Source organism: Euprymna scolopes, chromosome 3 (assembly GCF_053919585.1).
Source record: "Euprymna scolopes isolate OS-2025 chromosome 3, ASM5391958v1, whole genome shotgun sequence".
Classification (NCBI taxonomy): domain Eukaryota; kingdom Metazoa; phylum Mollusca; class Cephalopoda; order Sepiida; family Sepiolidae; genus Euprymna; species Euprymna scolopes.
This window is the reverse complement of record NC_136484.1, coordinates 72,203,381-72,219,082: the sequence shown is the minus strand read 5'-3', so window position 1 is coordinate 72,219,082 and position 15,702 is coordinate 72,203,381. Positions and strand designations below refer to the sequence as shown.

Here is a 15,702-nt window from a genome sequence, read left to right as displayed (position 1 = left end):
TCCACACATGCTATGAATTGTTTTTTTTTTTTTTAGGGGGGGGGGCATTCATTTGTCTTTGATGAGTTGCTGAGTGGGCTATTTAACAAAGGACGTTCTGCTATTTTACAAATTACATGAATAAAATACATCTTCTCGTTCTAGAATGCTAACTAATGAGATATATCTTGGTAGTTTATATTCCAAACCCAAATATATATCTATATTTTTTTCTTTCATAATATTTTATTTTGTTTCACACCTGTTTTGTTGAATGGCATATAAACACCAAATAACATCAGAGAAGTGAAGTTAATTTGTTCTTTAGAAAAAACTATTTTTTTTTTTTGGATTAAAGAGAATAAAAGCTGGTGAAAATAAGTGGAAATTGTTAGAAGTCCTAAAAATTTTACTTATTCAACATATAATTGGAATGTTTCAGGAGAGAAGGCTGAAGCATTTTTTGTCCAACGAGGATGCAATTCAGTTTACTTTTTCTAATAATATTGGAGATTTGGTATCTAAAGCTGAACCTATACTCTTTATTTTATTAATTGTATCGTTGTACTATTTTCTTAATTCAATTTATTATAGTATTTCATATCTATGTATTATTTCAATGTTCAAATCGAAGTTGGGGATGGAAGAAAGTGTAGTATATGTTCTGTTGTCATTAGATCATTTTCCAAGCCATTATCTCCTCCACTTGGATAAAACAGTGTAGTATATATTCATCCATCCTCCCAGGCATTATCTTTTCCTTTGGAGGTAGTACAGCATATATTCATTCGTTACAATACCATTTTCCCAGGCATTACGTCTTATTTTTTGATGAGGTAGTATAATGTCTGTTTTGTGGTCCTGACATCATATTCTCAGAGATTATCATTTCTTTGGAAGAAAGAGGTGATATACTAACAAAAATATGTCACTTCCAATTGCATATCTTTGCTAGAAAGATAAATGACACAAATTTCAAAATCTGAGAATATTGAATGGGGGCAACTCTACAAAATGAAACATTTTTATAAGCTCATAACTTCAACTATGTTAGCTCTACTTCCATATAGTTATCACCATGGAAGGTTGTTTTGAGTTGCTTTAGTGGAATTTAGAATTGAATCTCTTGCATTTTATTAAAAAGGTCTCAAGATATATCAAGATTATGAACCCACCTTATGAGCTGTGTTTCAACTAGTAACTAACATATGTCAAAAGGGCAGCAGTAATGCAGTGGATACCAATATGACTGATGACTTGGAATTCCATGTTCAAATCGTGCTGGCTTCCACATACCATTTTCACTATGGATATTTGGTGACCTTCTCTTTTAATTTTAAATAATAACCCCATTCTTCTACTGTGAGTATTAGATACGAAAGAGAATTAGGAAATCAATACCAACAGCAGAATCAAGCAAGTCAAATCTTTAAACATGCAGATTCATCCAAATTTTTAATTTTAAATAATAACCCCGTTCTTCACTCCCAATTCTTTTGGTCTTTTAAATTAATATATGTGAACTAATTCAGTTGACATCTATTAATTTGAAAAACCAAAAGATAGATATGGCTCCATTGAAGGAATAAAGTATTCAGCTAACTCACAAAGAAATATGAATAAAAATAGTCACTATGGTTACTAAGTAATAAATTGACTACCATTTTGTATGGAAAGCTATAAAGTGAAAATCAATTTGATTTAATGCCAACAGAAAATTTTTCTCAAAATAAATTCATTCAATTTTACAAATAGTATCAGCAAAACAGATTAATACACAGTGGTATACTATTTAAATACTGTTATCATTTTTAAAGTAATTATTGAAGAGAAAAGAAATATTCCAAATGTTACTGATGCTATGACTTTAGCATTTATATTCATATTATCAACACAGTGAAATTTAAGTCTTATATATGGTTATTTATTTTTTCTGCAAACAAGTCAATTAGAAAATCTGTTTTGCTTAATTTTAGCACAACACCATATCTAGAATTGTACTTTTCCAAACAAGTATTTTCAAATTGACTTCGTCACAGAATAATATTTTATGCCATGAAAAAAAATCTAAATGTTTTTTTTTTGTATGAAATAAATATAATTCTGGATTTTTTAAATGTAAAAAAAATGTTATTTTGAATATAAGTCAATTTGAAAATCTGCATTTTATTTATATTTGATAAATTATTTGAGTAATATTAGGTATGCTGTAATACTAAACCTGTTCCTTTCAGTTGTTATAATTTGGATGCTAAAAATACAATTGGTTCAAAATAAGAGAACGAATATAAAAAATATATTTTAAAACCTCTTTTTTGACTCAATTTTTAGGATGAGAAATTATATAAATTGTATTTTTGAACAAAAGATTTTATCCATAGATAGAAAGGATGAAATTTGAGGGTTCATACCTTTCTCAACTGTATTAATACATAAATTAATAAAATAGATCTAATAGGATTTAAATTGGCAACCTGTATTTAACCCATTGAAAGGATTCTGCCAGGTACTACGATTACCTTTTATGAAGCTTTGAGTTGTACTTAAGTCGGTAGCAAATAGAGGGAGTGGTTGATAAAGTTTGGAAACAGATTAGACAGAAATAAAAAAAAAAAAAAAAAAGAAGAAAGGGTGGTATAGGCTGGAAAAGATAGATTTCGGAGTAGTGGGGGTGGAGTAGGAGTGAACACATGACCAAAGGGCAATTTAGAGTTGTGTCCAAGATAAATTCTACTTGATCCATAGATGGAATCCTAATGAGTATCACCACTTTAGGAGTTATGGTAAAACTTCCAAATTGGGATTTCACCATTCAATGTAGTTTACAGTCATGTTTAGGACAAGATTTGAATTGAAGATTATGAAAAAAAGTTATGAATAAAATAAATATTAAACCTATCACTGAAAAAAAAAAGGTGGGATGGGTGGGGTAAAACAGTTTATCCAGATTGAAAAAATGCTTACCTAAGATGGGAGATTTCATCAATTTACTGTATGTTGCAAAGGCTTCCTGTAAGCTCTCATAGGCTGATAATAGGATCTTGCAAATCTTTCGATGAGTATGACAGGCTCCTTGCAAACTGGATGAACTAATATAAACCGAACTCTGGAAATGGTAAGGAAATAAAAATAGATAAATTAAAAAAACAATAAATTTACTATTTTTACAGTAGAAGCATCGGTTAAGAAAAATATGAGAACTTACTTAAAAACCAAATATGGTGCAAGAAAATTTTAAAAACTCTTTATTTTTGTTTTTAATAAATGTGTAATGTTATGACCCTTTAGGCTGTGGTCATAGTGTAGTATTTGTATTATCTGTGGCAAGCGGGGCCAAGTGTCAAAACATTATTATTATTATTAAGTGATTTGAGCAATGGGGTTTCTGGATCAATTATTATGATTAGAAGAATAAAAAATTAAATTGGGGGAAAAGATGATTGACATGTGAATCGCGAAAGGAATGTGAAAATAGAAAATAGATGCAAACACTATTTTTGGGTTTGGATAAACAAATAACTAGATGAGGACATTAAGTTGGTCTGAGACACGTAATGATGTGACATAAAGAAACACATGATGTATGTTAGATTTGGGGAGATTCAAGGAGTCGTTAGCTGAACATCGGAAAGAACGGACGACCAAGTTGACATGGGAAGCAGCGTCATTTCGGACAGCCAAGATGTAAGAACGTGTAATCTCTGAAAATGTTGGCCAGATCATGAGAATAAATGTTCATAAATAATTTAGGTATGTGTTGTGTTATTTACATCTGTTAAAAGAACTATTTGTCTACAACTGTTTTGATACATCCACGTCACTCGGTTCCAATTAGAACTGTTGCATAAATGTTAAAATATACAGCCTAGACGATCACAAGCCAGACATATATTCACATACAACATATATGACACATTTTATAATATATCTCAATACACAACAAATGAAAATATTATAAATCAAATATTTAAGCTTAAAAAGCCTTTTTCAATCATATGCAAACAATTTAATTTTTTTTCTTAATTGTCAAAATATAACAATGTCCCACTGTAGACTTCTGATATTATTGGAAACTTTTTAAATATCCTGATCTTTGTAGAAAAATGTTAGCACATGTGTACAGTAAATAGATTCAATATTTCTACATTAGATTAATTATTGAAAATATGAGAAATCTCTTTAACAAAGTGAAGAAAGTAAAAAAGGGATATAACCAGTTATATGCAGTATAAGTTGCTTTTTTTAATGCAATCGATTTTTATATCTTATAAATTAGTTTATCTACCTGGTGTTGCCGAGAGTCTGCCTTCAATTATGTTTCTTTTTTATTCTTCTTGCTTTAGACTATGCTTTTTTTTTATATCATAATTTTAATAGGATTTTAAATTTTGATATGTTACCATATTTTTTAAATAAAACTTGGAATGTTAAATTTAATTATTACAACATCGTTTGATAATTAAATTATCAATTGAATCAAATTATATCTAATTTTGTTAAGGTAAATGCTTTAAGCTATACAAAATACTAGGATGGAAATAACTTCCAAAAATTAAAATCTTTTAATACATAAATTTCTAATAATTTTAAAAGCTGGGAATTACATTTTTTTTTTCAACATTCCAAATACTTTCAAATTTCAAACAATCACAAAGCAATTTCTTAAAAAAGATTAAAATATCAGATTCATTTACAAAGAAATGAAAATTAATTCATATGCATTCAATTTTGCAATTAAATTATCTTTCATATAAGATTTAACATTTTTATTTTATACTATCATTCAATGTGCATCTATAAACGTTTATGAGAAATAGACACATAGACAAATGAAATTGTCTCATGATTTTATTTATAATATACAAGAGAAATGAAAGTATATTTTTCCCTTTTACACAAATGTTGCTAAAACTGAGTTAGTGCAGCAGTAAAGAAAACGAAACAGTAAAGCAACTTTTAGATTGATACAAAATCGAAGTGGGAATCATAATAAAACGTTTTAGTAGGGAATTGTAGAACTTCAAAAAAAAAAAAAATCATAAAACATTTGAAATGAATAACAATAATTTGTAGGTAAGTCAATAAAACAGTGATCAAATATAAATACTTTCCTTCATAAGAATGCATTTTAATGTGAAGCTATACAGAGATTATTAATAAATTTTCAAAGCAAATAAAATTACAAACTACTACATCGAAATATTATACAGTTTAACACTAGAAATGACATCTCAGGTTGGTAATAATTTACCGGAAATTAAAAATGAACTATGTTGAAAAGTGTTTCTATTAAAATATCCTGTATTTAGCACAACTAAAGCCATTATTGTTTTATTTGTTAAAAACATTTTTTAATGATTAGCAATCTTATAGTGATTTTAACTTATTTCTACAATTTAAACATTAAAACTTTGCTGAATTTCTGTTGATAGAAAATATCAATCCTGATTTTTTTTAGAAATTTCAAATTTTTTTAAAACTTGTGTTCTTTAAAAGCACAGAATCATGCTTACAAAAATAAAATACTTGAAAAATTCTACACATATAGAAAATAAACAAAAAAATATAATCTTTACAGCAAACATCATCCACAATTGACAGAACAGTGATAAACAAATGCATATTTGATACTAAAAGTACTATGCCAGATTTTATTTTTGCCATAGAACATCCAATACCAAAAAAAAAAAAAAAATGTTGCTGTATGTGCATATGTATGTATATATGTATGCATATTTTTGCTGATTCAAATCATTAATTCATATCTTAATGGTACACACAGGGTATTAAAGTTGTTTACAGCTATTTCAAGACAATGTTTATTTTCGTCATATCCAGAAATATTGATTTTTTAAAACTTCAAGTCTCTTCAGAAGATGATTTTTGTAAGTATCCAGAAAAACAAACGAAAATGTCCACAAAAATACATTATATACTCGAGTTAATTTATCAGTGCATCAATATATCACAGTATTTTTTTAGTTTGCATAAATCCATCAGTTAATTGTTAAATACTAACTATTTTTTACAACTTTTAAAAATTTTGATTCAATAGGTTACATTTATATCTTCCAGATTTGCTCTTATTTTGCAATATTATAAATCTTTTCAGTGTTCTGGATCCTGAAAATCTCATGTCTATATAGATGCATGTCTCAGAAAAGCTTCTAATCAGCCAAAAGTTATTAAAAGAAAGCTCAGTTCATGCTCTAAAAGCAAGCATTCCAAAAAAAAAAAATAATAATAAAAAAATTTTAAGAACACATTTCTAATGAAACTAGTTAGCAATAAAGCATCTAGTTTTTTATTATAAATTGTGCAAACAAAAACAGTTCGTCTTTACACTAACTACCATGAAAGCAGTGTTTTATTTTCTAAATCTTCCAATTTTGAAAGCAGGACTCCAATAAACTCATAAAAAACCTTTTCAAATACAAAACTTTTTTTAATTTTAAATTTCAGTTACTGCATAATAGTACTATGTGAGTCACATTTCACTATGTTGTTAGTATTACTTGACAAATCTGAAATCTGAAGATTCTTATACAAAAAAAAAAACAAAATAGAATCATTTGTATTCAAAATAATATAACTTTTTTCTTTTACAAAATAATACATGTAAAAAGGTCACATAAGATAATTCCATTATCATTTTTAATCATTTTAACATCTGAATATTAGTCTAAACTAATTAAAAACAATTACCTTATCAACTAAAAGAAATAGGATTCATACAGAAAATTTCAATAAACTGGAGGAGTTCAGAAATAATGGTAAATGAATGAACACAAAAAAGCCCTTTTTGGATCTATCTCATTTAATATTTGAAGAGAATATATATATATATATATATATATATATATATATATATATAGCTAGCTCACAACACTAAAAAAACAAAAACAATAACCCCTTTTATTAATATCAAAATTAAATTTTAATTCATTATTAATTAGTTTCAGATTACATTTGTTTATTCAATTTGTATTCTTGTTTATTCATTTCATAATTGTTTCTATCTAGATAATTTATATTTAAATTTGTATAATAAAAATGTTGATATGATCATTGATTTATCTTCAGCATTTGAATTAAGTTGTGTATTGAGTCAAATATATGTCTATTAATTAGATAATGTACTTTTTTCACCTAGAATTCTAGCTTTAAATAATTTTTTCATATTTATGAGTATAAGTATCTTTACAAGAGTATAATTATATATGTGTGTGTGTATATATGTATAATATGTATATGTTTATGAGTTATTTCCTTAAATAAACTTATTTTTTTCATTTCTATATTCTCTATATAATTCTATTATTAGAAATCTCTTAATATATCCATTTTTATCAATATTACTTTATTATAAGTTCTAATGAATTATATTTGATTTTATTTATATAATATTTTATCAGGGTAAATCAAATTTATATAAATATTTTTTATCCATTGGCTTGAAATAAAAGTTTCTCCCCCCCCCCACAAAAACACCTATATTTAAAAAAGCAAAAAAAAAACAAAAAAAAAACAAAAAAAAACAGAATTCCTACTTAAATTCTGATACGTGTAAAGTCTTTTATGATACGCATATTTAAGCTTTAAACTTTAAATAAAATTTGATCTAAATTTATCACCCACCCTCTCCTAACAATGATTCCTGTTAGCCACAGCTCTGTAAGCCCTCTCGGCTTTTCTTTTCTTTTTCCTTTTCTCCTCAAATTAGTTTCTTTCTTTCCTCTTCATCATGTAAAAATGATCGGTCCTTTATTTATGAATCCATCTCTATGAGGGACAGACTGGAAAAAAGTTTTGTCTGTATATTTACCAAATGGAGGCTTATTGAGCTCAGAGATTTATGTGATCTTAATTTATATGCATATTTGGATGTGTGTATTGTATGTCTAGTTATTTCCTTTAGATATATTCATCCATCATGTATGTGGTGTGTCTCTATATATAAGTTTTTATATTTGAATATTCTGTATGCATGTGGGTGTAATCTGTGGATATATAATGCAGTTGACTATTGATCTCCAATCTGTCGCGATGTCTCTGCACTTTCAAAGATTCCGGAACTTTCCTAATTTTCAACACAAACGGATTTTTACCTTGCCAGAATTATTTACCATTTCTTCTGTCTTTGGAACAGACATTCTCGGAACTCCACATATTTTGCATGTTACCTCGGTTTGGATTTTTTCAAATGTTATGGACTACTCCATTGCTTCGGATCTTTTTTCTTTGGATTATTATTTTTCCGAACTGGTAATAAATCTCCCACAAATAATTGACCTTAATTCAACGTTTGATTGTGTAAGCTGTATGATATCCTTCATCTATGCTTTTTAAATAATTCTTAGTAACATTTTCAATATATGTGCTAATAAGCAAAATATATGTTTATTCATAATTAATCATTTTGTTAATTACATTTTCCTCTGATCTGAGCCACTATTGAAAATTCATGGGTTAAGAAAATAAATATAATTCTTTTCCATATCTCTCTTGTTTCAAACAATAAGTTCTTGACTTGAATATATTTATATATATTTTTACTCCACAGAATGTAATTATAATTTCTACCTTTATATAAATCTCCTATATAATAAAATGACTGCAGAAATTCCCCTCTGGACCAAACTATCAGATGTCACATACAAATTCAATACATCTAGGCTAATAGCCACTATCTTATGTAGTTTTCAAACATCATTTTAGACACATTCAGTCGTGATAATAAAATGCTACATTGCATCCTACGAGCAACATCATCGCAATCGCAACATCAGTATAGGAAGGAGTCCCTATTTTTCTCTCTAAATATTTAAATTTAATCCTACCACTGCTACTAGTTGTCACCGGGACTAATTCTACATGTTCCACAAAATGTGTGATTGCACTGACCGTAACTGGCTCACAGATACATAGACCTAGCATAATCTTTCTAGTTTCTGGTTGAGCTCTGAAAATTCTTATATTCCAGAATCCATTTATTCACTTTATAAACGAATGCTACCTAACATTAAAAAAAGACATTATTTCCCCCGCCATCAAGTTCATTTAATGCATAGGTCATTTCAGAGCTCCCTATTATTTGTGTTTTTTTATAAGATTTCTCCTAAAAAAAATACACAAATTGAACAAAAAACAAGAAATTATGTAAGTGTATTTGTTAAATGTTCTATCACAATGATGTCTTAAAAAAATAAACAAACTTAGAGTTTCTCGAGTTTTTATACCATTAAATACACTATGTGTACATTGTTAATGTTTCAAACCGTTGCATTTCATATATATTTATATATTGAAAAGTTTAGCTCCCAAATATTTATATATTTTATATATTAAGATTTAAAATTTCTCCTAAATAAAACAAAGAAATTAAACAGACTACGTGTAGATTGATGTTTCAAATCGTTGTATTTCATATATATTTATATATTGAAAAGTTTAGCTCCCAAATATTTGCACGTTTTATATTAACTTTTGTCCTAAAAATACGAACAAAAACAAGACAATTAGCAAAATACGAAAGTGTATTTGTTAATTATTTTATAACGACAACATCTTTGTCAAAACAAACAAAATTACATACTAATATTAACCACACTATATGCACATTGGTGATGTTTCAAACCGTCTCATTTCATAAATATTTATACATTAGAGTTTAGCTCCCATATATTTACAGCTTTTATATTAAGATTTCTCCTATAAAATACATAAAATAAACAGCAAAAAAACAACAATGTATGAAAGTGTATTTGTTAATTATTTCATCTTTTCCATGCAATTTGACAACATTTACGTTTTCCAGTATTATGCTAATGAATATCGCATGTACAATTGTCCCCAACAAAATGCTAGGCTTTCCAACGGCCAGCCAAACAATTTTACGTGTTATTCATTTACGGATTACCAGAAAAACTATGTCGTCAAATTAGGATGAATGTGAAAGGCGGTGAGAAACAACCAATTTAACTTTTTTGGAACCTTGAACATTACCTTCATTAATGCTATATAGAGAATATGACTATATTGACGATATTAACTCATGACTAAATTGAAGAGGTTAGCTCCCATATAGTTGCGTCTTCTTTTAATTATTATGCCGAAAAAGAAACAAATATGGAACAAAATAAAACAAACTTCTTTTTTGTCAACAATCTTATTACCGCAACATATTTCTTTCTATAAAATTCCATTTTTTTTTTCAGAACAAATAATATTATAAAAGACGCTATTATTTAGGAACTATACACTTCAATACATAAATATATATGAAATGCGTCGGTACTTTGCCACGATACATTTATTTTGGCCTCGGTCACCAGTGCTCGCTATTTTACTGGGCCAGCAGTAGCTCCTACTGACAACCATAGTTAAATTGTTTCTTTTTTTTGTACAGGAGAGGTGGGGGCATACTTCTACTAGGCAATGCCGGTACACGGTTCCTAATAGTGTATGTATGTATATATATATATATATATATATATAATGGAAATTCCTCTAGAGAAGGTATGAAGCCACTTAATGTAACCATTAAAAAAAAATATATCGCTTCAAGATTAGACTAGTCAACGATAAGTGTTGGATAGATTCCAACACAGAAAACAGTGATTCTTCCCCCTTTGTGAGCACCATCGTTCTTACTAGAGTAATGGTGGTATTATAGTGACTGTAATGATTCAACCTAAAAATAAGATGGAATAAAATAGACAAAGAATAACCAGCATTATTTTTCTCCACACGTTTTAATAATTTTGCCGAAAGAAATTATCGTATTTTTATCAAAATGTGCAATTATTTATCGATTTTTTTCTTTTTTTGATATCGATTCTTCAAAGCATTTCCTGATTAATGGTATATTAGCAATATTGGGCTCACTAAAAGAAAATTATTAATTTATTTTTCAAATATGTAAAAGTAGTGTTTTTCGTAAAAATAATGAAAATATATAATTTTATTTACTAATAATCGTAAATATATTCAACGAATTTCACACTTCAAAACACAAAAGATAAAAAATTAAGCACGTTCAAAATTTGGATTTTCAAACCTTAAAATCTGATACGTGCACAAGTGTTTTTTTTTTTCTACAATCCTCACCCTCCCTACAATACATTTTGTTCGGTTTCAGGTGATTATTTTAGGCATATTTGTACCCATAAATAAAGAGAGGGGTGTAGGAAATAAAAAAATAAGTGTAAATGTTGATTATGAAAAAAACGTACACCATTATAAAGTTCATTGTTCACTTAATAATTGGTGAATATTTCGTACTGATTGGATAATTACTTGATTTTTAGTAGATTTAAAAAAATTTTAAATACTTACTCCCTCCTTCCATTTTGTCTGTATCTAGTTTAGTCTCCTATGAAAGCAATGTTGATTAAACAATCATTAACCTGGTAGCTGCTCAAATTCCATTGTTCATTCTTATTACAGATATGAATATGTGAGTGTGCATTTATAGTTTTCTTGTTTGAATATATTACAAGCGGAAAGTCGATAGGTCTTTAAAACACTGTTCAATATCAAGATATTAAATGACAAGGTACCTCATGACTGGATGTCAATAAAAAGATCTATAACTAAAAATATACAGCCACACACACATCGCATATGGTATTTTAGGAGATTTGAGGCTATGGTTTTTAGCAGGAATATTATTTGACTTTATTTCCTCATTAGGTTTCTGAATTTTTTTACATGTGCATTGATGATTAATATGATTTGGATTATTCAAACTACAGTTTTCATCTGGATGTAACCTCTGACCTTCTTCAGGTGTAGTGGATAAAGTATTTAGTAACTACATTCTTCTGGAGGTTACATCCTCAGTGTGGGCAACACTCAAAATACAACTGCAAATTACTTAGGACTTTTCTGCGATCATGGCTGACAGAACAATAGCATGCTACCCCCATGAATCTAATACAGGGTTCCATTCGAAATTCTGTGCATATTATCAAGTTTGACAAAAAGATTCTCAAGTGTGACAAGATACAGCTGAAGAAGGTCAAAAATTGTGAAAATGACACTCAAGATGAGAATAGTAGTTCAAATAATTCAAATAATTATATTTCAGAATTACAAATAGTAGCTCCTATCATTACACAACTAATTTGATGCGACTATTAAAAAATGAATATAGCAATTTAGAAATAGAACTTTGAAAGGTTCTGATTTTTCATTTACAAAGTTTACAAAAAAATAACGGATAAGATAGAAAGATATCATCATTATAAAAAACAAACATTCTGATAGCAATGGAACCCATTAAGTCATTCGGTAAATACAGCATGGCACACCATTAATGGTAATTTTACAAGATCCATGGTGCTGATTTCAAAAATCATTGTGTCCGAAGGAACAATTTGAACCCTTGTCCATAAAACCATCAGATACATGTTTTATATGATGAAAAAAGGTTATTTTAATTTACATCAGGAGAGGTAAAGAAAAATCGTTTAATCAGAGCTAATAGATCCAAAAGACTGTCACAAGCAAAACGAATCCTCATATGATTAAAAGAGGAGGGGGGTATGTATCTCTTAACAGAATACATGTTACAATTCAAAGATCAAAAATATTTTATATACAAAACATAATAAACTATATAAAGAATAAAATATGAATTTACTATAGGTTTGAGGTGTTCAAAAGTCGGGACTAATGAAGACAAGGTTGTTAAACAGTGCTCAATAAAAAGAAAAAAATATATTTTTTTAATTATTTGAGGGTAAACAGTTACATATGGTCGCTACAAACAGCCATCTGTTTCAGTCAAAGAGACTTCCTCAAGCGACCTAGAACCTCTCGACGCCAAAAAAAATCTTTTTTTTTGGCGTCGAGAGGTTCTAGGCCGCCTGAAACAGATGGTTATTTGTAGTGACCATATGTAACTGTTTACCCTCAAATAATAAAATATATATATATATATATATATATATATACACACACACACATATATATATATTACACAAAAGGATTAAAATAATATACATAGAGATATTACTACGATTGTTGAAATATTGTAAAATGAAACAATTTATTGCAATCAATAAAAAAAAAAATACCTAATAACAAGACTGGAACCAATGTTTTTATTATCATTCATGACTGAAAATCAATAAATTCCTGAACAATTTTATCCGCAAAAATTTCGTGTAATAAAAATCAGTTCTGACAGCCTTCTGGGAGATTAACTAAGAATAACATAAAAGTAACATTGCAAACCGATCATGGATGGCAGAATGAGAACAATCTACTCCCATGGACTAAAAAGAGGGCTCAGTTCCAAAGATCGATTACAAGGCTTCTATGTTTAAAAAGACACAATGGCGATTACATCAGCTGAAATGTTGTAAATATAAAACCCAAAATAAAAACAATTGTTTGAATAATACAAAATATATCTTTTAACTAGCTGAAGTACTTGTCAATTTTAGGTTTATCAAATCTATAATATAAAGCTGAACATCTGTTTGTGTGTGTGTCTGGTCACGAATAGGCTCCTATATGGTTGACTATTTTAAAAAACTGATTACATATAATGACAGAAGATGTATCGAGGATCAGGAATGGGTATGTTCGATCTGGCAGAACGGTGGTTCATAAAAATTGTGAGGTCTGCGTTCGCGCCTGGCCCCTAAAATATGGAAATAAAAAAACGAAGAAAAAAAAACGTTTACAAGGGTTTTGATATAGATGTACATAATACTTTGATAAGTATGTTTCAACTTAAACAGAGATGGTATAATAAAATTGTGGGGTCTGCGTTCGCGCCTGTACTCCATGGAAATATGGCACAAACTTTAACAAAGACTTTTCATATCAATTTGCGTAAGTATACTTTGATAATTATGTTTCAGTTTGAAAAATATGGTATAATAAAATTATTGGGTGTTCGTTCGCGCCTGACCTCCATAGAATGTAAATATGTCACAAAGTTTAACAAGGTTTTTTAAAAGGGGTGAGGGTCTACAATAACACCCTAACTTTTATCTTAATTCACGTTAGCTTTTATTTTTTATTGAGTTGAATCATATTGTGTTGAATAAATTTACCTCATAAATTCACGTTCTTATTAAAGTGAAAGCAAAAAAAAAAAAGTCGGAACTTTAGACAATTCTCAACACAAATTTTGCATAATTCCGTTTTTTTCCTTCTCCACTTGCACGTGGCACTCTTTCGAAAATAGATAAATAATAAAAAAGAAGAACGTTACTTATCGTGTCAAAAGAAGGAAAAATTCCTGCTCACGTGATTACGTGTCTTTTTAAAAACATTTACATAACCTTTTTATTTTTATTTATATATCTGTTTAAGCTTTTTTTTGTCAGTGTACTAGAAGGAATTCAGTTGATTACAACCCTTTCTGCATGTTCTTTACATTACAATAGTACAACCCTGAATCCGACGGCATAATATTACACCGTTCAATACTGTAAAACTGAAACAAAGCTGTTCTGCTTGAAAAGAACGCCATTCTCTTCTTATAGATTCTTTTCTTTAAAAAACTAAAGTAATTACGTGTTTACTTTTTTAATATCCCATTTTGCGGTTTCGGATTATTTTACTAAAGTAAAGCTTCATTATTTTTAAAACTTTTTGTGTCTCTGTTTTTTGATATTTCGTCGATATTATTTAGTAAGAGTGTTTAGCAGAAAAGCCAACAAACAATTGCCCAAAAAATAAATATACAAGATATAAATGTTACTATAGTCAATAAAAGTTCAGTTCATGTTTTTTTTTTTTGTTTTGAAATAGTTTTTCATGCTCTTTACTTGAAATAATTTCAGCGAACCAAAATTAAAACGAAATTTGAGGCGATAACTACTTAAATGAATTTTTATATAAACTACACATGCCATAATCGAATATTCCTCAAGCACAAAATAATGGAAAACATTAAAATATGTTTATAAATATTCCTTACGTTGATGGAACTCTCTTAAATTGTAAACACAGAATGCTCAGGTGCCCCTCCTTCAAATTGAAAACGGGGCTCTCCATTTCAAAGTCGCTGCCATTTTGATTTTTTTTAAAATCGGTTCGTGAATTAAAAAAAAAAAAAAAAGATTTTTTTTTACAAACTACTTAAAAATACAAGCCAATGAACTTTTCTACCATAAAAGTAACTTTTATTGACTATGGTAACATTTATTTCTTGTATATTTATATTATTATATATATAACATTTTCTCTTTATAAGGAAATATCATTTTGTTGGTTACTCTTGGCTACAAATGGAAATAAAGTTGATATAAAAAATATATTTTCACAAAAATTATCTTTACTTTCATCATATTTTGCTTATGGTAAAATTTTTGACTATCAAAACCTATCTCTTTACAACCCCCTCCTTTTCATAACCTATCACACTTTCATCAATCACAGTCCATTTTCTGTAGGCTGTTTTTGAACCCAGTCAATGACGGGTACTTCTGCTAGTTTTGTATATTAGTTTAACTTGGAAAAAAGTTTTCTTTTTAAATTGCAATGAAAACAATTTTTAAAATTACTCTTTTTAATCAGTAAACGTTTTATTATAATAACTACATTTTTTTAGCCCATTATAAACAATCAGTTATAGCCCATTGACTTAGAATGAGTGCTTTATGCCAAATTGGTAGCTGAATATGGTTGAATTTGTGCTCATTAAATTTCTGTGCAGGCAAAGTCAGTTATTGTTTAGAGGGAGTCCCTCTTCTACTA

General features: G+C 28.3%; 1 protein-coding gene across 1 annotated transcript in view; it reads right to left on the bottom strand.

Moving 5' to 3' along the window:
• Positions 1–15,702, bottom strand: part of LOC145261143 (protein FAM135A-like) — a 567,493-nt gene that overhangs the window by 80,013 nt on the left and 471,778 nt on the right. The window contains exon 12 of the mRNA XM_080119438.1: positions 2,944–3,085. Coding sequence (XP_079975564.1) covers positions 2,944–3,085 — 142 coding nt within the window. The remainder of the gene's footprint in view (positions 1–2,943; positions 3,086–15,702) is intronic.